Source organism: Triticum dicoccoides, chromosome 3B (assembly GCF_002162155.2).
Source record: "Triticum dicoccoides isolate Atlit2015 ecotype Zavitan chromosome 3B, WEW_v2.0, whole genome shotgun sequence".
Taxonomy (NCBI): Eukaryota; Viridiplantae; Streptophyta; class Magnoliopsida; order Poales; family Poaceae; genus Triticum; species Triticum dicoccoides.
In genome coordinates, this window is record NC_041385.1 from 66170466 (window position 1) to 66193302 (window position 22837).

Genomic DNA, 22837 nt, shown 5'->3' on the forward strand with positions numbered 1-22837 from the left:
ACACTGATGAAGACTCAATGTTATCTTCAGAAGTGCCAGGCAAGCAAAACCCCCTTGTTCATTCCGATACAATCCCACTCTCTTGCTCCTGCTCTCTTTTACTGCATTAGGACAACAACGATATATTTGTCACTTGCTGCGGTAGCTGAACCCCTTTATCCTTTGCATGACCTGTCATTGCCACAGTAAATAGATGAAACCCACTAGCATGAGTAGGAGTTGTTTGAGCCCTGATGTGCCTACTCATTCATGCTTGATTGTCATGCCTGCTACTGCTTAGAGTTGAGTCAGGTCTGATTCATCGGGGATGAATCAGAGGCGTGTGAACATGTCCTACTGTGTGTGAGCTAAGTGTGTGAACACGATTTGGTAAAGGTAGCGGTGAGAGGCCATGTAGGAGTACATGGTGGGTTGTCTCATTGCAGCCGTCCTCAGGAACTGAGTTCTGTGTTTGTGATCCATGATTCAGCTACTACCACGCATTGGGCCCGAAACCAATGGACCCTCTCGGCTTCTTAATCACCCTTGTCCTCTGTCCAGGAGTTGCAAGTAGTTTCTGGTGTTTGTAGTATGCTGGAGGCCGTGCGCAGCGCTGACCGTAGGGGTGGGCTGCGATGCGGTAGGCACGTGGCCGGGTAAACCGGGCGCCCGTTTGGTGTCACGGAACCCTGTACACATCGTTTGGGGCTGTGAGCGAAACTCCGGCCGGATCTCCTCATGGATGGAACCCGAATAGGCGATAAACCTGGACTAGACACTTGAGTGTTTAGGTAGGCCGTGGCCGACACCCACGTTGGGCTTCCGCTTGAAGGTTGCCGAGTACATGTCGTGTAAACGGCGGTAAGTGGTGAGAGCGTGTGTGAAGAAGTACACCCCTGCAGGGTTAACATCATCTATTCGAATAGCCGTGTCCGCGGAAAAGGACTTCTGGGTTGCTTATATCAGTTCATAGACAAGTGAAAGTGGATACTCTAAAATACGCAAGATAAGCGTGAGTGCTATGGATGGCATTCTCGTAGGGAGACGGGAGTGGTTCCATAGTGGTGTATTGTTATGGTGAATATGTGGACTCGTGTGCGCCACCTCAAAAGAGTTACTTGCAGTCGTAGTTCAGGATAGCCACCGAGTCAAAGCTGGCTTGCTGCAGTTAAACCCCACCATCCCCTTTGTTGATAATGATGCATATGTAGTTAGTTCTGATGTAAGTCTTGCTGGGTACATTTGTACTCACGTTTGCCTATTTTATGTTTTTGCAGAGAGACTTCAGTCTCACTAGTAGTTCCACGTGGACTTCGACGTTTAGCTTGTTACCTCAGCTACGATCTTGTGCCCCGGCAGGATCTGGTAGATAGTCAGGCTTCTCAGCCTTTTTCAGTTATAGATGTCTGTACCCAGACATGATAGCTTCCGCTTGTGCTTTGATTTGTATGCTCTGATTGTTGGGTCATGAGACCCATATTTGTAATATCTCGCTCCTCGGAGCCTATTGAATAAAATACTTGAGTCGTAGAGTCATTTTGTGATGCCATGTTGTATTGCACATATCGAGCATATTGTGTGTATGTTATTGAAATGCTTGGTATGTGTGGGATCTGACCATCTAGTTGTTTATCTTTAGTAGCCTCTCTTACGGGGAAATGTCTCCTAGTGTTTCACCGAGCCATGGTAGCTTGCTACTGCTCCGGAACACTTAGGCTGGCCGGCATGTGTCCTTCTTCATTCCTGTGTCTGTCCCTTTGGGGAAATGTCACGCATTGAGTACCGGAGCCCTGTTAGCCCGCTACAGCCCGGTTTACCGGAGTCCTGCTAGCCCAGTGCTACAGCCCGGACCCACTTGCTGATGACCGACACGTTCGATGCTGGGTCATGGATGCCTGTCCCTGTAAGTCTGTGCCACTTTGGGTTTACGACTAGCCATGTCAGCCCGGGCTCCTTATCATATGGGTGCTAGCGACACTATCCTATACGTGTGCCAAAAGACGCAAACGGTCCCGGGCAAAGGTAAGGCGACCCCCGTGGGAATACCGTGCGTGAGGCCGCAAAGTGATATGAGGTGTTACATGCTAGACCTATGTGGCATCGAGTCGGGGTCCTGACATGGGTGCACTCAGCGTGCCCCCACTAGTTTTATCAGTTAGAGTCGACCAGTCGACCAACAAAAAAAATGGGAGGTGTTCTTCAGACTATAGTCGACTGCCAGCAGTCGACCACAGTCTCGGGGACTACACCCAGTGGGTGCACTCAGCGTGCCCCCACCGGTCTATGAATCCATTCGACCTAGTCGAGTAAGGAAAAAACTTAAGACATAAAGACTATGGTCGACTACCAGCAGTCCACCATAGCCTTGGGGACTACACCCAATGGGTGCACTCAGCGTGCCCCCACTAACCCGGAATTTCAATCGACACACCCAGTGGGTGTAGGACAAACTCTAGGAATTTCATAAAGAAGGGTTTTCAGATATCATATCCTAACAGAACAGGCGGTAACTGACTGACCTGAACATTACTCTGAAGAGCTGAACTGGCGTCATAAGCTGCCTGGCTGGCTTCTCGGATTGCCTTCACTTGCTCCATCATGACCCCTGCCTGGCGTATTGCTTCTTTAGCAGCACTGGCTTGGTCTTCTGGGACGTGGTGGGTTGAGAAAAGCGAGGGTTGAGCAGCACTCGATGATGAAGGGCGAGCACTCGTTAACGGCACCGCAAAGGATACGGTAGGCCGAGTGACATTGTCTCCCTCCACGACCAACGTCTCGGGTGCTGGCACGTCCTGAGTCGCCTTGCCAGCAGACGCTTTCCTGTTCCTCCTCTGCCTCAGTGGTTCCTCATCGTCGTCGTCGGGAAGGTCAATAACGACGTTAGATGAAGCTGTAGAAAAGAATCAAAATTAGAGACAAGAAGCCAATCGACTGAAGACGGAACTACAAGAGTCATACTAGGTTTTGAAGTAACAACATCCTCCATCTCGTGATCTTCAGCCCTGGCCGAGGTATCAAAAGTAGCAGCACTGCAGTTCCAGAAGTCAGTCGATTAGCTCATGAGTCGACCAAGAATAAGTTCATGAAACGGGAAAACTCAAGTTACACCATTACCCTGAGATTGTGGGGATCACCACCTTCATCTTCGGCAAGACCTTCCCCGGCTTCGACGGCGCCACTCGAGATTGCTTCGGAGCTTTCTCAGTCGGCACCGGAGAAGTCCTCCGAGGGCTCTTGGTTGACTCCACGACAGTCGCGACCCCCTTACCACGCTCGGCCGCGGGATCATGGGCAAGCTTCGAGCGTCTTTCCGAGCGAGGAGGTACAACTTCCTCCTCTTCTTCCTCACTAGAGTCATCGCCCTCATCATCGTCATCAGCATCCGAATCCCACTCCTCCGGGCTTTCGCCCCCACTTCCTTCCTCCTCCTCAGTTGGCGCTTGCGCTCCATTGGGCATCGAGTACAACTCAATGGTGGCCTGACAGACAACAAAACAAGACAAAGGTCAATCGACCAATTTGCAGCGAAGCAGAATGAATAAAGCAAGATTACAATCGGGGATAAGTGGTCATACCGTGTCCGGTGTGTAGGTATGGTCGAGTGGTGGGATCCTCCTAGCCCCTCGAGGGTTGTCCTTATTCCCTGTGATTGCGGCCATCCACCTCTCCAGTGTGGCGTCGCTGACCGCTTCTGGATGGACCCGAGTGGTGTCTTCGGTACCACAGTATAGCCACATCGGGTGGCCTCGGTACTGAAGCGGTTGGATGCGCCGTCTAAGGAAGACCTCCAGAAGGTCTATACCCGTCACTCCGTCCCGAACGAGCTGGACTACGCGCTCCATCAACATTTTTACCTGAGCTTTCTCCTCAGGAAGCACCTTCAGAGAAGAGCGTTTGTTCGCTCGGTCCATGGAGAACGGAGGGAGACCAGTCGACTGCCCCGGCGTCGACTCGTCTTGGCAGTAGAACCAGGTCGACTGCCACCCTCTAACCGACTAAGGAAGGGTCATGGCCGGAAAAGTACTCTTACTCCTCACCTGAATCCCAAGACCCCCGCACATCTGGATAACCTTAGTCCTCTCATCATCCAGACTCGCCTTTTCACCATCTATGAGCGACAGGTGAATATGTGCTTAAAGAGACCCCAGTGCGGTCGACAACCCAGGAAGTTCTCGCACATGGACATGAAAGCAGCAAGATAGGCAATGTAATTGGGAGTGGAATGGTGGAGTTGCGCCCCAAAGAAGTTCAGAAACCCTCGGAAGAAAACACTCGGCGGCAGAGAGAATCCACGATCTACATGAGTGGCTAGGAGAACGCACTCACCCTCCTACGGCTGCGGTTGCCACTCGGTCCCCGGAAGCCTTGCTGACCCGTGGGAGATCAGACCCTCGTTGTCCAGGTCATTGAGATCCGCCTCGGTGATGGTCGAGCGGATCCAATCCCCTTGGACCCAACCTTGCGGCTGGCGGGACCTCGACGAAGATCCGCCCCGACTGGACGCTCTTCCCTTCGCTTTCCCCGTCGCCGTCGCCTTCTTCGCGCGCTCCAAGGCCGTCGTCTTCTTCTTCACCATTATCGCCGGCGAAGCACGCGAGGAGTGGATGGGCGGAGGCGAGAGCAGGCACAGCGGGCGGAGGCGAAGAGGGCAAAGAGGAGAATGAGAAGGCACTGTTCAAAAACCCTCGCCCGACGCTTTATATAAGGACGCTTCCGAGTGGCTGACAAGTAGGCCCGGGCGGTCCTGTCACATCCCGAAACAGTCACGCACGCGTGATACGTGGCGAAAAAAGCGACATGGAAATCGAGGCGTCCATGCCTTATCCCATCTGAGTACCGCGGTCTGCCCCGCTTCGTGCGCTTCCCAAAATTCGGATCCCACAAAATCCGCTAACGGCAGATCAATCTGTTAGATGATAGATTTCCTGCATACATCGGTATGTATCATTTCCAATAAGTCAGTAGCACGTTCCATTGTTCCGGAGAACGGAGTTTTAGTCATCTTGCCCAAAAGGCACGGTTCGCAAGCATCAAATGATTCATAACCAAGTGATTCCGAAAATCCATCTTTATGGAGTATCTTCATGCGCTTTACACCGATATGACCCAAACGGCAGTGCCACAAATAAGTTGCACTATCATTATTAACTTTGCATCTTTTGGTTTCAATATTATGAATATGTGTATCACTACGATCGAGATCCAATGAACCATTTTCATTGGGTGTGTAATCATATAAGGTTTTATTCATGTAAACAGAACAACAGTTTATTCTCTTACTTAAATGAATAACCGTATTGCAATAAATACGATCAAATCATATTCATGCTCAACGCAAACACCAAATAACATTTATTTAGGTTCAACACTAATCCCGAAAGTATAGGGAGTGCGTGATGATGATCATATCAATCTTGGAACCACTTCCAACACACATCGTCACTTCACCCTTAACTAGTCTCTGTTTATTCTGCAACTCCCGTTTCGAGTTACTAATCTTAGCAACTGAACTAGTACCAAATACTGAGGGGTTGCTATAAACACTAGTAAAGTACACATCAATAACATGTATATCAAATATACTTATGTTCACTTTGCCATCCTTCTTATCCGCCAATCACTTGGGGTAGTTCCGCTTCCAGTGACCAATCCTTTTGTAGTAGAAGCACTTAGTCTCAGGCTTAGGACCAGAGTTGGGTTTCTTCACTTGAGCAGCAACTCGCTTGCCGTTCTTCTTGAAGTTCCCCTTCTTCCCTTTGCCCTTTTCTTGAAACTAGTGGTCTTGTCAATCATCAACACTTGGTGCTCTTTCTTGATTTCTACCTTCGTCGATTTCAACATCACGAAGAGCTTGGGAATCGTTTTCTTCATCCCTTGCATTATAGTTCATCACGAAGTTCCACTAACTTGGTGATGGTGACTAGAGAACTCTGCCAATCACTATCTTATCTGGAAGATTAACTCCCACTTGATTCAAGCGATTGTAGTACTCAGACAATCTAAGCACTTGCTCACTAGTTGAGCGATTATCCTCCATCTTTTAGCTATAGAACTTGTTGGAGACTTCATATCTCTCAACTCGGGTATTTGCTTGAAATATTAACTTCAATACCTGGCACATCTTATATGGTCCATGACGTTCAAAACGTCTTTGAAGTCCCGATTCTAAGCCATTAAGCATGGTGCACTAAACTATCAAGTAGTCATCATATTGAGCTAGCCAGACGTTCATAACATCTGCATCTGCTCCTGCAATAGGTCTGTCACCTAGCGGTGCATTAAGGACATAATTCTTCTGTGCAGCAATGAGGATAAACCTCAGATCACGGATCGAATCCGCATCATTGCTACTAACATTTTTCAACACAATTTTCTCTAGGAACATATCAAAATAAACATATGAAAGCAACAACGCGAGCTATTGATCTATAACATAATTTGCAAAATACTACCAGGACTAAGTTCATGATAAATTTAAGTTCAATTAATCATATTACTTAAGAACTCCCACTTAGATAGACATCCCTCTAATCCTCTAAGTGATCACGTGATCCAAATCAACTAAACCATGTCTGATCATCACGTGAGATGGAGTAGTTTTCAATGGTGAACATCACTATGTTGATCATATCTACCATATGATTCACGCTCGACCTTTCGGTCTCCGTGTTCCGAGGCCATATCTGTATATGCTAGGCTCGTCAAGTTTAACCCGAGTATTCCGCGTGTGCAACTGTTTTGCACCCGTTGTATTTGAACGTAGAGCCTATCACACCCGATCATCACGTGGTGTCTCAGCACGAAGAACTTTCGCAACGGTGCATACTCAGGGAGAACACTTCTTGATAATTAGTGAGAGATCATCTTATAATGCTACCGTCAAACAAAACAGAATAAGATGTATAACAGATAAACATCATATGCAATCAAAATATGTGACATGATATGGCCATGATCATCTTGCGCCTTTGATCTCGATCTCCAAAGTACTGTCATGATCTCTATCGTCACCATCACGACACCATGATCTTCATCATCTTGATCTATATCAATGTGTCGTCACATGGTCGTCTCGCAAACTATTGCTCTTGCAACTATTGCTATCGCATAGCGATAAAGTAAAGCAATCATTTGGCACTTGCATCTTATGCAACAAAGAGACAATCATAGAGCTTCTGCCAGTTGCCGATAACTTCAACAAAACATGATCATCTCATACAACAACTTATATCTCATCACGTCTTGACCATATCACATCACAACATGCCCTGCAAAAACAAGTTAGACGTCCTCTACTTTGTTGTTGCAAGTTTTACGTGGCTGCTACGGGCTGAGCAAGAACCGTTCTTACCTACACATCAAAAACCACAACGATAGTTCGTCAAGTTGGTGCTGTTTTAACCTTCGCAAGGACCGGGCGTAGCCACACTCGGTTCAACTAAAGTTGGAGAAACAGACACCCGCTAGTCACCTGTGTGCAAAGCACGGCGGTAAAACCAGTCTCGCGTAAGCGTACGCGTAATGTCGGTCTGGGCCGCTTCATCCAACAATACCGCCGAACCAAAGTATGACATGCTGGTAAGCAGTATGACTTGTATCGCCCACAACTCACTTGTGTTCTACTCGTGCATATAACATCAACGCATAAAACCTAGGCTCGGATGCCACTGTTGGGGAACGTAGTAATTTCAAAAAAATTCCTATGCACACGCAAGATCATGGTGATGGCATAGCAACGAGAGGGAAGAGTGTATGTCCACATACCCTTGTAGACCATTAGCGGAAGCGTTATGACAACGCGGTTGATGTAGTCGTACGTCTTCACGATCCGACCGATCCAAGTACCGAATGTACGACACCTCCGAGTTCAGCACACGTTCAGCTCGATGACGATCCCCGGGCTCCGATCCAGCAAAGCTTCGGGGATGAGTTCCGTCAGCACGACGGCGTGGTGACGATGATGATGTTCTACCAGCGCAGGGCTTCGCCTAAACTCCGCGACGATATGACCGAGGTGGAATATGGTGGAGGGGGGCACCGCACACGGCTAAGGAACGATCCGTAGATCAACTTGTGTGTTCTGGGGTGCCCCCCTGCCCCGTATATAAAGGAGCAAGGGAGGGGGTGGCCAGCCTAGGAGGAGGCGCACCAAGGAGGAGTCCTACTCCCACCTGGGAGTAGGATTCCCCCCCCCCCTTCCAAGTAGTAGGAGTAGGAGTCAAGGAAAGGGGGAAGAGAAGAGAAGGAAGGAGGGGGCGCAGCCCCTCCCTCTAGTCCAATTCGGACTAGGCCTTGGGGTGGCGCCCAACCTCTCCTTTCTCTTTCCCCTAAAGCCCAATAAGGCCCATATACTCCCCGGCGAATTCCCGTAACTCTCCGGTACTCTAAAAAATACCCGAATCACTCGGAACCTTTCCGAACTCCGAATATAGTCATCCAATATATCGATCTTTACGTCTCGACCATTTCGAGACTCCTCGTCATGTCCCCGATCTCATCCGGGACTCCGAACTCCTTCGGTACATCAAAACTCATAAACTCATAATATAACTGTCATCGAAACCTTAAGCGTGCGGACCCTACGGGTTCGAGAACTATGTAGACATGACCTAGAACTATTCTTGGTCAATAACCAATAGCGGAACCTGGATGCCCATATTGGCTCCTACATATTCTACGAAGATCTTTATCGGTCAAACCGCATAACAACATACGTTGTTCCCTTTGTCATCGGTATGTTACTTGCCCGAGATTCGATCGTCGGTATCCAATACCTAGTTCAATCTCGTTACCGACAAGTCTCTTTACTCGTTACGTAATACATCATCTCACAACTAACTCATTAGTTGCAATGCTTGCAAGGCTTATAGTGATGTGCATTACCGAGAGGGCCCAGAGATACCTCTCCGACAATCGGAGTGACAAAACATAATCTCGAAATACGCCAACCCAACATGTACCTTTGGAGACACCTGTAGTACTCCTTTATAATCACCCAGTTATGCTGTGACATTTGGTAGCACCCAAAGTGTTCCTCCGGTAAACGGGAGTTGCATAATCTCATAGTTACAGAAACATGTATAAGTCATGAAGAAAGCAATAGCAACATACTTAACGCTCAAGTGCTAAGCTAACGGAATGGGTCAAGTCAATCACATCATTCTCCTAATGATGTGATCCCGTTAATCAAATGACAACTCATGTCTATGGCTAGGAAACTTAACCATCTTTGATTCAACGAGCTAGTCAAGTAGAGGCATACTAGTGACACTATGTTTGTCTATGTATTCACACATGTATTATGTTTCCGGTTAATACAATTCTAGCATGAATAATAAACATTTATCATGATATAAGGAAATAAATAATAACTTTATTATTGCCTCTAGGGCATATTTCCTTCATCGACTATGAAGACTCACTCGACCACCAGGAGATCAAGAGCCACTCTGCATCCAAACGGTCTATAATTAAGTAGTCTTTATAGTCATGATGACACTTTATGTAAGGCGTTACCAGTAACGCCCATCTTTATGTACTTTAAACCCTGCATAACTGAGGGCCGGAGGGGTCTGGCGAACTCTATATAAGCCACCCCCCCTCCTCAGTGTAAAGGGTTCGCACCCCTGTAACTCATACGCACATAATCCAGTCGACCGCCTCCGGGCTCCGAGACGTAGGGCTGTTACTTCTCCGAGAAGGGCCTGAACTCGTAAATCCCTTGCGTATACAACTACTTCATAGCTAGGATCTTGCCTCTCCATACCTACCCCCCATTCTACTGTCAGACTTAGAACCACGACAGGCCGGGCCGGGCTTGACACTCGGGCCGGGCTCGTGCTTTGTTTTGCAGCCCGAAAGGTAGTTCGGGCCGTGCTCGGGCTTCTCTTTTTCTATTTTTCGGGCCGGGCTTTCGGGCTTCGGGCCGGGCTTGCACGTACACGTACTAAAAAACAGCATTCGGGCCGGACTTTCGGGATTCGGGCTTGATTTCGGGCCGGGCTCGGGCTTGAAATTAGGGAGTATTTCGGGCTTCGGGTCAGGCTCGGGCTTGAGAAATGAAGGTCGGGCTTTTACAAGCCCGGCCCGAAACCTGGCCCGACCCGACGTTTGCCCGGGTTTAAAGGAGGCTATATAGGGGCGCCCGAATCGGCGGGAGGTGCTTTAATGTTCGTGCGGTGCAGGCCAAACCGTGTACGCGGACAACCAAACAAACCGTATTCTTCACGCGTGGGCCTGGTTGGGCCTAATGCCACCTGCCAAACACGTCCTCAGGACTCCCCCCAAAGCCCGACACTCAAAGAAAAAAAAAGCTAAGCCAAAGCCGAAAGGCCGGCCCAGTATTGTCTTCCTCTTTCCCCGATCCTTCTTCGTCTCCAGCCCCTCCTCTCTCATCTATCTCTGTCACGCACTCACACCGAGGCTAGGGTTCGGATCCGCATCTCGCCGCCGACGCCATGGACGAGTAAGTTCCCTTCCCCCCTCCCCCGCCCCCTCCCCCCTCTACCGCGCCCGGCGCTGACCCCCCGATCCCTCGCCGCAGCTTCTACGACGAGGACGGCGAGCAGCTCATGGACCCGGACGCCCGCTCCCCCTCGCCCGAGCGCGGGGCGCAGCCCTACGACGGCCTCGAGGACGACCTCGACGACGATGGCGCCGACTGGAACCGCGACCGCTCCCCGACCCCCGTGCACGGCGGCGGCGGCGACGACGGGTCCTCCTCCAGGCCCCGGAAGCGCCTCCTCAAGAAGGGCGGGGGCGGGAAGGGCGACGGCGGGGGCATGCCCGCCGACGACCTGGAGGACTGGGGCGAGGACGCGGCCGCGGGGCTGGCCGACGACGACGTGGGCGGGGACCCGGACGCCGACAGGAAGAGGAAGGGGTCCTCGAGCCTCAGGGACCTCGCGAGGGGGGGCGGCAAGGACAAGCATGAGAAGAAGAGGAGGAAGGAGGACGTGGGCATGGTGAGGGAGAAGAGGGGCTCGTCTTCCGGCGGCAAGGGCTCCGGCGGCGGCGGACGTGGGGGTGGGGACAGGGGTGAGGATCAGGATGAAGAGGGGGAGAAGGAGATCCAGGAGCTCTGGAATACCATCGCCGGGGATGGCTCAGAGGTGAGGACCATTGCTTCCAATCTTCTTTCAGTCTGTTGTCCATTACTCTTTATCAGTTGTAGGCGCTTGTATGTTGTAGTAAAGACTTGCACATTGTGTCGGTTTTAGCAGCTCATGAGCTTGGTTACAACGGGTTCTAGGATAGTCCAGATTGAAGCGGCAATTCTATTGGTTAAACTGTGGTTAAGTTGATGTTATTTGTATGTTTATTAAATGTGTGTGCTTATTATTGAACCAGTTGTGCTTAGGCCTTAGGCAATGCATTTGTTCTGGGTCCATCAAGATTCTGCTGTCTTAATTTTGCAAGTAAAGCTCTGTTAGAGATAACTGGGATAGCTTTTGGTTTCTGCTCAGGCTATTGAATTGTTCTCCTTGATCCGTTGTTCTGATGATAAGCAGTCGCCAGCCTCTTGTTCTGATGATACTAATTGGAACCACTGTTCAACTGAATTCCATGTGCATAATACCATATTTTTAAATTTTGTTTTTTTCCTAAGGTCTTACGATAATTGAGTTTGTTTCTGCTCCACGATAGCATCATAGCTTTGGACAAATTAACTGGCTGTGCTAACATTTTTTTCTCATGGAACAGGATGACGAAGAAGGTGTTAGAACCTTAGATGATGATAATTTCATCGATGATACTGGGGTTGACCCAGCTGACCGTTATGACAATGATAATGATGGCCACTCTCCTCGACGTTTTGCACAGGTGTTCATACTTAACTGCTCATATGCCATTGGTAATTCTTTTAGTTTCAGTGTTTAGACAAACTATCGTAATGGTCAAATCAAAGGTTTCTTTAGCTGAAGGTAACTGATTGAGGTGATCATTGTATTTTGACCCTACATCAGTCCAATGGTTTATATGGGCTTTGGCTAAACTTTTTGTTTCATATATATCAATGGTTTAGTATGATGATTTCCAAGCCGGCAAGGTTATGGACTCTCTCAGTGAATAACTATATATAAATATGTCATGCCCTATGATTCACGCAAGGTAACCGATTAAGGTGTTCATTGTGTATTTTGCCCCTACATCAGATCAATGGTTTACATGGGCTTTGGCTAGGGTGTTTTATTTCATATCAATGGTTATCATGGTGACTTCCAAGCCGGCCAGGTTATGGACTACCTGGGTGAATAACGAAATACACATATGTCATGTGCTATGATTGTCTTAATGGGTGCTGGTATTCAACTAGAAGAATGATGCTAGTATATACCTGTCATGTAATCAGATAACCCTGGGGAATAGATAGTAGTTTTACGGGGTAAAGGGGCCTTTTTGACTGAGCTTTGACACCCTGTCGTATTTTAGCAGTTTCCAATTAAAATTACATGCTTTTACATTTCTTGGGATTTATTACAGAACATTTTGTTGATCCTGTTTGTTTCTTGTTTGCGTAAGCACGATGTGAATTTGTTCTTTTCATTACAGGCAGAGGAAGCTGAAGAGGACGACGAAATTGAGCGGCTCTTTAAGGGTGGTAAGAAAAAGAAGAAGAATGACCGACCACGTGCAGATATTGGTCTTATAGTTGAACAGTTCATTGCTGAGTTTGAAGTAGCCTCTGAAGAAGATGCCAACCTAAATAGGCAACATAAACCAGCCATTAACAAACTCATGAAGCTTCCGCTCCTCATAGAAGTTCTCTCAAAGTAAGCTATTCAGATGTAGTCATTCGTAGCATCAGAACTTTCTCTCTGGTGCTAATCTGGTTGCTATCTATTGTAACTAGTTCTAATTCTTATCATTTGTATATGACTATTCACAGGAAGAATCTCCAGCAGGAATTCCTTGATCATGGAATACTCACTCTTCTGAAGAACTGGCTTGAGCCTCTACCTGATGGGAGCATGCCCAATATGAATATTCGATCTGCTGTACTGAAGTTACTATCTGATGTAGGCAAAAACTTTTTTTCCCTTCTGAGACATGGAACCACATTAGTTACAGCATAAGAGCACTGTTATACTTCGGGACCTACTTTCTCATTTAAGATTTGTTTCTGTTTACACAGTTCCCAATTGATCTTGAGCAATTCGACAGAAGAGAGCAGCTCAAGAAAAGTGGCTTGGGAAAGGTATGTCTTCTTAAGGATTGCATTCTGGAAAGTTTTGTTCAGATTATTGGGGGTGTGCTTAACTGCTGACTATATCCCATTATCGATGTCTAGGTTATTATGTTTTTGTCAAAATCTGACGAGGAGACTACTTCCAACAGAAAATTAGCCAAGGAACTGGTTGATAAATGGGTAATTTCTTGTTCTTCCTAATCATTTCTATTTGGTGCTGAAGGTTCATAGTCTTATGTATGACTAACTGTGAATGAACAAATACAGAGTCGACCAATATTCCAAAAGAGCACAAGATTTGAGGATATGAGGGCATATGATGGTGAAAGAGCTCCTTACAGGAGGCCTCAGATGAAGAAGTTAGTACTGCACTTTTCATTGACTGAATGACTGATGATCTATTAGATGGCATATCATCCAAATGACAACATTCTAATTTGAGCTAGCTGTCCTTATTCTGTATTCTTATTTGTTATGTTTTCTCTCGATTTAGGCCTTCATCAAGTAGTTCTGGAATGGAATCCAGAGACGATGATCTTGATGCTGACTTCTCTCAGTAAGTCTACTCACACATCGTATTTGAGTTACATTTGACATCTGGTGCAGGTACGCATACTATTCCCCTTTCCTCAGTTAATTTTTTCTGTGCTCTGAATGCAGGCGCAAGTCCGGGCAAAGTGGTTCTAGGCAGCATGCTTCTAGGCCAGAAGCATCACCTTTGGACTTTGTCATCCGTCCACAGTCCAAAATTGACCCCGAGCAGATACGGGCTCGTGCTAAGCAACAAGTTCAAGACCAGCGCCGGCTGAAGGTTCTGCCCCCACCTCTAGACTGATTTTTTTTTTCTAGCATATTTTTTAGCTGGCATGTGGTACGTCATGCTGTGGAAGTTAGATCACTAATCCTTCATGTTGTGCATGCAGATGAACAAGAAACTGCAGCAGCTGAAAGCGCCGAAGAAGAAAAACCTCCAGGCTTCAAAGCTTAGTGTTGAAGGCCGTGGGATGGTCAAGTACTTGTAAGCTAGACACCCCCGACAGCCTTGCGATGCATATGATGGTGTGCGCTCAGCAGCGTGCTGCTGAAGCAGTATCAAGCACTCTTCCACCATCGCCATCGGAGGGCAACAAGATCGGTGGAAACGAAATTGCTTGGCTAATATAGTACTTGTTCCAAAACTGTCCAAAGCCTAGCAGGGTACATTGGGCGAGCTTCCGAAAACTTGGTGATTTGGTTTTTTTATCAGATGCTCATATATAATACCGTTATTGTGGACGATTACAGCATGGTGCCTTTACTGTACAAATGTTTGTCATGTTTGAGAAGGGCACCTGATTGGGCTGTAAGTTTAAGTTGGAGTGTTTTGGCTGTCTTTTCATACATCTCTACCTGTATCCAGGGCCTGATGCATTATAATCAAAAGATGGCGCAATAAACAGATTTACTGTGCTGGAATGATGTACTCATAGACAGTAAAACTTGGGCAGGATTTTCATGCAACTAGGAAATGTTGTGTTGTACAAACTGTACTGACTGAAGATTATAACTACAGTTATTAGTAAGGAATGTACACAAGAAAGTTGAACATAAAGTTTGTTACTAGCAAAAAAGACTACTTGTATAGCAAGGGTTGATCACAATTAACAAACCGAAAGTAGATGAGGTCTCCAACTTAAAGGATGGCGGTTGCGGCTACGACGTGGAGTTTCTGCTCTTGAGCTCAAATACATTATTATGAACAGTAAACTTTAAAAATAGCAAAAAAAGATAAAAAACATTTAAAGTGGTGATTTTTGAAAACATTTAAATTGCTTATTTTTGTTATTTTTCTGGACCTCCATGAATGTGAATTCATCGCGAAAAATTGCATGCAGCCAGAAAACTAAACAATATTTGTTGTAAAAAACAAATCAGAATTTTGTTTCTATTTTTTATTTTACTGAGCATAGGATTAGAAAGACACTTTCACGTCTGTGGTTACTGCAAATTTTTTAGATGCAGCTACGTAAAGTTATTACTCCTAGTAGTACAAATTTGTGAAGATTTACTACACTTGTTACAATGATTAAAAGTTTGAAACTACAGTATTGAAACAAGAAAAAAGATCTTGATGTTGACAAACAACATCCATTAGAACCATATTCGCAAAAAAAAAAATCCATTAGAACCAGATCCAGTCAATGATATTTTTTTCGAGGGTACGCCAAAGGCGTACCTTAGCTTTATAGAAGGGAGAAAAATATGTACAAGAGATTACACGTGTGCTAGTTAGAGGTCACAAGTCGACCCTAACCAACCCTCCACGCCACTCCCTAATGCTACTCGACTACTCTATATCTATACGTCCTCCAAACGCTCCTGCTCTTGCCCAAGTCCTGAGATCATCGAAGATCAGGTCCACCGTATCCCATTCGTTCTTGATCAATCCGGTGCCAAAAACACTCGCGGTCCTTTGCTTCCATAACGTCCAACATATTAGCATCACGAAAGTGTCAAAGCCTTTCCGGGATTGCTTCTGTATTCGCTTTCTACCTTCTGACCACCACTGCACCAGCCTCGAGTTGTTGGATGGGCATAAGTCAGCCGTCAGACCCATCCTGGCGATGCAACGGAACCACACTTGCCGCGAGAAGACGCATTGCAGCAATATATGATCAACCGTGTCCTCCTCCTGATCACACATGTAGCATTGTGAGGTTTGGTCCTGCAACCCATGCCCGGCTCTCCTGTCTGATGTCCAGAGACGATATTGCACCGCGAGCCACATGAAAATCTTGCACGCAAGAGGTGCCCAACACTTCCATATTGCTCCGAAGGAATGGAATCTAGTTCCTCCCTCACACAACATCTTGTACGCCGAGGATGCAGTATATACACCCGATGCACTCCAAGCCCAGATGGGACGGTCCTCAATCTGATCATCCAGCTGGACCTCCATGAGTATCTCCCAAAGCCCGATGAACTGAGTGAGACCCTCCGTGCATAGGTCTCCTACAAGATCGTCCATCCATGAATGCACGTGCATCGCATCTCGCACGAGTCTCCTGTTTGCAACTTGCGTCCGCACCTTTGCCACCACCAATGGGGCAATCTCTTTGATTGTTGCACCATGTATCCATCGGTCTTTCCAAAACAAGATCTTGTCTCCCGATCCAACTTCCACTTAACTAGGCTCCCAAAGGCTTGGTCCACTTTTTTGTCCGCGGTCAAATTGAGTCCTTGCCAAGGCCTAGACTCATCCGTGCGTCGGAGCCATTCCCATCTCAATATTAATGCGATGCCGTGTTTAGACAGGTCAATGACTCCAAGCCCCCCATGTGCTTTGGCCTGCACACCTTAGTCCATGAGACAACACATTTGCCCCCATGTACCGCCTCCGTCCCGGCCCAGAAGAAAGCCCTACAACCTTTGTCCACTCTTTCCAGAGCCCATTTTGGCACCTCCGCGATCATTAGGTGATGGGTAGCGCGCGCCCTCATGACTTGGTTAACAAGTATGAGCCTCCCAGGCCTCGTCACCAGTCCCCTTTGCCATCCTGGCAAAATGTGTAGTGCTGTATCTACAATGGGCTGCCACTCGGATCTTTTTAGTTGCTTTATGCTTAGTTGGAGCCCTAGGTACTTGCACGGGAAGTTGTCAATCTTCCATGGTAGAGCAGACTTAACAAGCTCCTCATCCACACTCTCAGCCCTGATCATGATCGCCGCAGACTTGGCAAAGTTTACTTTGAGCCCTGACGCCACTCCGAATATGGTGAGAATTTCCTTGACGAACATGAGATCTCGCCAAGTTGGCTTTATGAAGAGCACCACATCATCCGCGTACAGGGACAAGCGCTGCACAGGCTACATCCATTGATAGTACTCAACACTCTAGCCTCATGTGCCTTGCTCATGATAGCCGTTAAAACGTCCATGGCAATAACAAACAGCAAGGGGGATATTGAGTCCCCTTGCCTAACCCCTTTGGCATGCATGAATTTCTCACCCGCGCAGCCATTCACCATAACTCTCGAGCTGGCAGTAGTAAGAAAAATCGCAATCCAAGAGATCCAATGCTCCGAGAAGCCTTTAGCCCTTAAAACCTCAAACAAGAACGGCCACGCCAGGGAGTCAAAGGCTTTCGAGATGTCAAGCTTGAGCAACACTCCCTTGGCTTTCCTCCTATGCATCGAACGCGCCATTTGCCGAACTAAGAGGAAATTGTCGTGTAAGCATCTTCCCTTGATGAACACGGACTGGTTGGTCTGAAGAAGCTCTCCCATGCGTGGTCTTAGCCTGGCTGTCAGCAGTTTGGATGCTATCTTGGGCATACTATGCACAAGGCATATCGGTCTGAAGTCAAACACAGCACTCGCTTCTGGGGACTTAGGTATAAGTGTGATCAAAGCTTGGTTAAGCCTTCCAAACCCCCTCCCGTTGCCAAGGAAAAGTTTATGGACCACCGCGACAATATCCTCCTTGATTATCTCCCAAGCCTTTTGGAAGAATAGGCCAATGAATCCGTCCGGCCCAGGTTCCTTGTCCGAAGGCAACTCCTTGATTACCCCCCAAATCTCGTCTTCAGTGGACACACGATCTTGCTCGGAAAGATCAACACGCGTGACGCCCAGTCCCTCCAGATCTAGTGTGAAGTCTCGGGCACTATCCTTACCGAGCAACTCTTTATAAGCATTGTAGAACGCTTCCTCCTTGCCATTTTGATCCGTGATGATGTGTCCGTCCATGGTCAAGGAGGGTATGTAGTTTTTCATTCGTCTTCCATTTGCGACCAAGTGAAACAGCTGCGTGTTGGCGTCTCCTTCTTGCAGCCAAGAGATTCTCGATCTCTGCCTCGCAACGGTCCTCTCAAGGGAGTCCAGACCCAACACAAGCTTTTTAAGCATCCTTCTAAGCCATCTCTCCTCCTCCGTTAGCACTTGACTTTCCTGAGCACAGTCAAACCGCAAGATGACTATGTTGGTGATAGCAATTTGCAGTTTTATGTTGCCTATCTCCTTTTGTCCCCATGTTGCAAGAGCTCGGGCTGTATTACGGAGCATAATGTCAAGTCGCATGAAGGGATCCGTGATACCCGGGTCGCAGACACAAGCCTCCTTGACAACATCCAAGAAACCGTCCATCTTGACCCAAAATTTCTCAAAACGAAATCTCCTCCTGACATGCATGCGCTCATGTAACGCAAGGTGAAGCGGGCAGTGATCGGAGTACTCAGTAGATAGCGCTTGCAGCAAGCAATCCAGGTGGTCAAGCTCCCAGTCGACGGAAACAAAGGCACGGTCAATCTTTGTGAGCATGGGCGTATCCCTTTCGTTGCTCCACGTGTACTTTCGTCCGTGCAGAAAGAGCTCCTTGAGCGCGTTATCATCCACGAAACGCTTGAACTTCCCCATCATTCTCCTGTCCAAGTTGGAGTTGATTTTGTCTGCCGCGTATAGGATAAGGTTAAAGTCTCCCATAACTAGCCAAGGCCCTGGGCATAGCGATCTATGCTCCGAAAGCTCATTCAAGAAATTGATCTTGTGCTCATCCTCCTGCGGTCCGTATACTACTGTTAGCCACCATGGCACTCCCTCCGTGGGCGAGACATACCCAGTGATACTATGGGAGTCGTTGACAAAATTTGTCAAGCGTACCCGGGTGGTGTCCCAAGCCAGAAAAATACCCCCTCTAGTATCCAACGCCGGCAAATATGTGAAACCATCATAAGTCGGTCCCATGCATTGCAAGATTACAAAAGTGTCCACCACCTCTATCTTAGTTTCTAAGATACATACAATTGCCACACGGACAGAGTCCACGGACCCTCTAAGCGCCTTCCTTTTGGCCGGATTGTTAAGCCCTCGAACATTCTAGCACACTAACTCCAGGGCATTGAACGACATCTAAAAAGACGTCTCCAACACCACCGGTGCAATCGCACCTACTGCGCCAAGATCGGCTCAGCCATCCTTGCCTCCTCCGCAAGATCGAGCGGAATCACCTTCTCGAAAATCGCTGCTATGGCTCTCAACTGCGGCTCCTGAAGAGGTGAGTCAAACACCGTTCGCAGCTGACCTAGCGCATCCTTCGAGACCGCCAGATCATCACAATCAAATCCCAAGGTTTTGAGTAGAACTGTTTCAGCAGCTGAAGCTTTCGTCTTCCTTGTACCGCTGGCACAGACGGACCGGGTTGCAAGGCGTGGCGTGAATGGGTCCTGCCCTGTTTTGACCCCACGAAGCCCTTCAAACTCCTTGAGAGCGGCGGTGCTAGCTTTTGAGGAGCCCAACGCAAAATGCCTTGATATTACCCAGTGCCGCCATCTCCTTGGCAGTTAATCGCTCCTCTTGGTGTACAGATGCCATTGCACCAGCTTCCGGAACGCATCCGCTATGCAGCCGCTCCTGCATGCATGTAGCTCTTGTGGTCACATCAGCCTCCACCACATCCGCCTCGGGCTCCTGGACAGTGGGACCCAGCTCTGCCGTATCTTCTGCTGATCGTGCCATCTCCTCTGTTGTCTCTAGCTGCAGAACATCCGAAACTGGGGCCCACCCATCTGCGGCTTTGTCTGGCAGAAGCAACAGCGAGGCATCAGGCTGCATAGCCTCCTCTCCTATTCCCGCATGGGATTGGGTGGTGGTGGCCCCCACGGGACATCCCATCGTCGGACGCGCCAATTCCTCTGTCCTGTCATCCATGCTGGAATTGATCGGGATTAGCTCCACCACTGGCACGACCAGGTTGGCCTCGCCCAGTGTCTCTTTCTCAACTGCCTCGCCCAAAGATTTGTCCGCTTCCTTTGGATTGGAAGTAGACACGTTCTCGACTGCCGTCCCCGAATTTCCTGCGCCCACATCAGTTACCATATTGGCTCTGGTCCTTATCTCTTCCTGGTCAAAAGCGGTCTGCCCCTGCCCCGGCACAGCGATTGGCACCGGATCAGCCACCACAGCTGTGTGGCCTGGCCCAGCATCCAAACTTCTCCCCGGATCTTCTGTGGCCAGCTGCGGCTGCTGCACTGCAGGAGCACGAGCATCGGTGGCCACATCCTCCTGACCCAAGCCCGCCGCGGTCACCATGGAGCTGGCCCCGAGCGCGCATGCCGTCGCCGCCGCGCCAGAATCCATCGGCGGGATCCTCTTTTGAGTTTTATATCATTGACTGGTACATACAGGCTTTGCTCGGCCAGTCAATGATATGAAACTCAAAAGATGATCCAGAAATGCGTGTACGAATTTGGCGCAAACGTAATCCGCATATATATTTCCACAAGGCAATGCTTGGGTGGGTGGGGGGGGGTCAAATTGTTTGCTCAGATATTTTTTAGTGAATGCGCTGTCACACGTTAATTTTCGTGTATGAATCTTAAAGCAAGACACATAGCAATCACTCTTCACTCGCATGCATCCCTTTGAGCGAATTACAAGTTGATGACACTAAATGGCTCATCAGGATGGCAATCTGAGCAGTGAGCAATCACATCCGGATGACAAAATCTGCTTTTAGAGCATGGCAATTTTCACCAGTTCCATGAGATGTAGCATGGCAACTTTCTTCTGCAAGTATGGAAAATTTGAAGAAGTTGGAACATTTCTTTTTAGGCTGGTGATTCTCCATGTTGCATCATGGCATGTCCTAAAAAACGCATGGCAATTACTCTGCTACAACATGACAAATTCCTAATAATTTTTCTGCCAACATGACAAATACAACTGTTTTAGCATATATGGCAATTCGGTCTTCGCTGGGAGTGGTTTTTTGAGGGAACACTCCTAGATCATGGTGTTTGCTCTAGTGACCTCTCTGAGCTACTGTAAGTGCGTAATTATTCCAACAATCACATGGATGGCTCAGAGTGGGAGGGGGAGGGGGGGGGGATTCATCCTAAATTCAGATCGTTAACTCAGGTATTTTTTTTGGTGAATGCGTTGTTGCATGTTAATTTTTTTGTATGAATCTAATTATCTAAAAGCAAGAGACATAGCAATCACTCTTTGCTCACAGGCATCCTTTGAATGAACTACGAGTTGACAACACTAAATAGTTCGCTCAGGACGGCAATCTGAGCTAGCACATCCAGGACGACAAAATCTCCTTTAAGAGCATGAGAATTTTCACCAGTTCCGTGAGATGTTGCATGGCAAGTTTCTTCTCCAAGTATGGCAAATCCAAACAAATTGGAATATTTCTTATTAGGCTGGTGATTCTCCATGCCGCATCATGGCAATTTCCCGATAATGCAGGGCAATTACTCTGCTGCAGCATGACAAATTCTTGACAATTTTTCTGCAATCATGACAGTTTTTTTCTTTACAACATGGCAAATACAACGGTTTTAGTATGACAATTCTTCTGTGTTTGCTGGGAATGATTTTCTCAGGGAACACTCCAAGATCATGGATTTTGCTCTGTTGACCTCTCTGAGCTACTGTCGGTGTGTAACTATTCCAGTTATCACATGGATAGTTCAGAGGTGGTGGTGGTGGTGTTGGGGGCTAAAATCATATTGTTAGCCTAGGTATCTTTTAGTGAATGTGTTGTTACACGTTTTTTCTTGTATGAATCTAAAAGCAAGACACATACTAATCACCCTTCGCTCACACGCATCCTTACGAGTTGGCGACACTAAACGGTTCGCTCAGGACGACAATCTGAGTGAGCACTTCCAGGATGAAAAAATATGCTTTTAGAGCATGAGAATTTTCACTAGTCCCATGAGATGTAGCATGGCAAGTTTCTTCTCCAAGTATGGCAAATCTGAAAAATTGGAATATTTCTTTTTCGGGAGGGGATTCTCCATGTTGCACCATGGCAAGTCCCCGAAACCGCATGGCAAGTACTCTGCTGCAACATGACAAATTCTTGACAATTTTTTTTGCTAGCATGGCATTTTTTTTCTTTACAACATGGCAAATACAACTGTTTTAGCATGGCAATTCTTCGGTGTTTGCTGGGAGTGATTTTTTGAGGGAAAACTCCTCGATCATGGAGTTTGCTCGGGTGACCTCTGTGAGCTACCGTGAATGCATAACTGGGTCAAAATTCATAAGGTAGATGAATGTAATGCCATCTCTATTTGTTAACTTCCAAGAAAGCTCCAATTATCACATGGGTAGCTTTGGGTTTGAGGGAGGGATGAATCAAAAGCTCATAGCTCGCGAGCTTAATGACCGTTTGGGTAGGCCAATCCGGTAGCTCGCTTCTTATTAAACAGAGTTAATCGTTGATTTCAGCTCATTAACTTAACGAGCTAATGAGTTTCACGAGCTGCTCGCGAGTCGTCCATCTTAACGAGCCGAGCAGGTCGTTAATCCATCCCTAGTTTTAGCTTTGCGAAATTTCTCCTCACCTTGCAAATTCTTGCCAATTCCTGCAGTAGTGTAAAAGAAATACAAATGCACATTTCGAATCCATCTGTCAATTTTCCTTTCTGGGAAAAATTACCAAGAATAGAGGTCTCCCCCGTTTCTTCCACCTCTGTCCTCCGTCGCCGGCCTCTCCTCCTCTCCTCTCCCCAAAACCGTCTCATTTTCCACGACACAAAAGCGCGCGCGCGAGGCGCACCAACCAACCCGCCACCTCCCGCAGGACCCCGCGTCGCCCGCGCCCCGCACGCGCGCGCGCGCAAGCCCGAGGTCCCAGGAGAGGACCGACCGGCCTCGCGCCCCTCGCCGGCGGCGGCGCC

At 47.8% G+C, this 22837-nt stretch overlaps 1 protein-coding gene across 1 annotated transcript; it reads left to right on the plus strand.

The window, feature by feature from the left end:
- Positions 1–10317: 10317 nt before the first annotated feature.
- Positions 10318–14618, plus strand: LOC119274746 (protein IWS1 homolog 1-like). Its single transcript, XM_037555472.1, has 11 exons — positions 10318–10444; positions 10523–11090; positions 11683–11802; positions 12532–12752; positions 12869–12998; positions 13115–13177; positions 13271–13348; positions 13436–13527; positions 13662–13724; positions 13829–13979; positions 14092–14618. Exons 1-11 carry the CDS (start codon positions 10437–10439, stop codon positions 14188–14190), a joined length of 1593 nt encoding a protein of 530 aa, XP_037411369.1. The 5' UTR covers positions 10318–10436; the 3' UTR covers positions 14191–14618.
- Positions 14619–22837: the final 8219 nt, after the last annotated feature.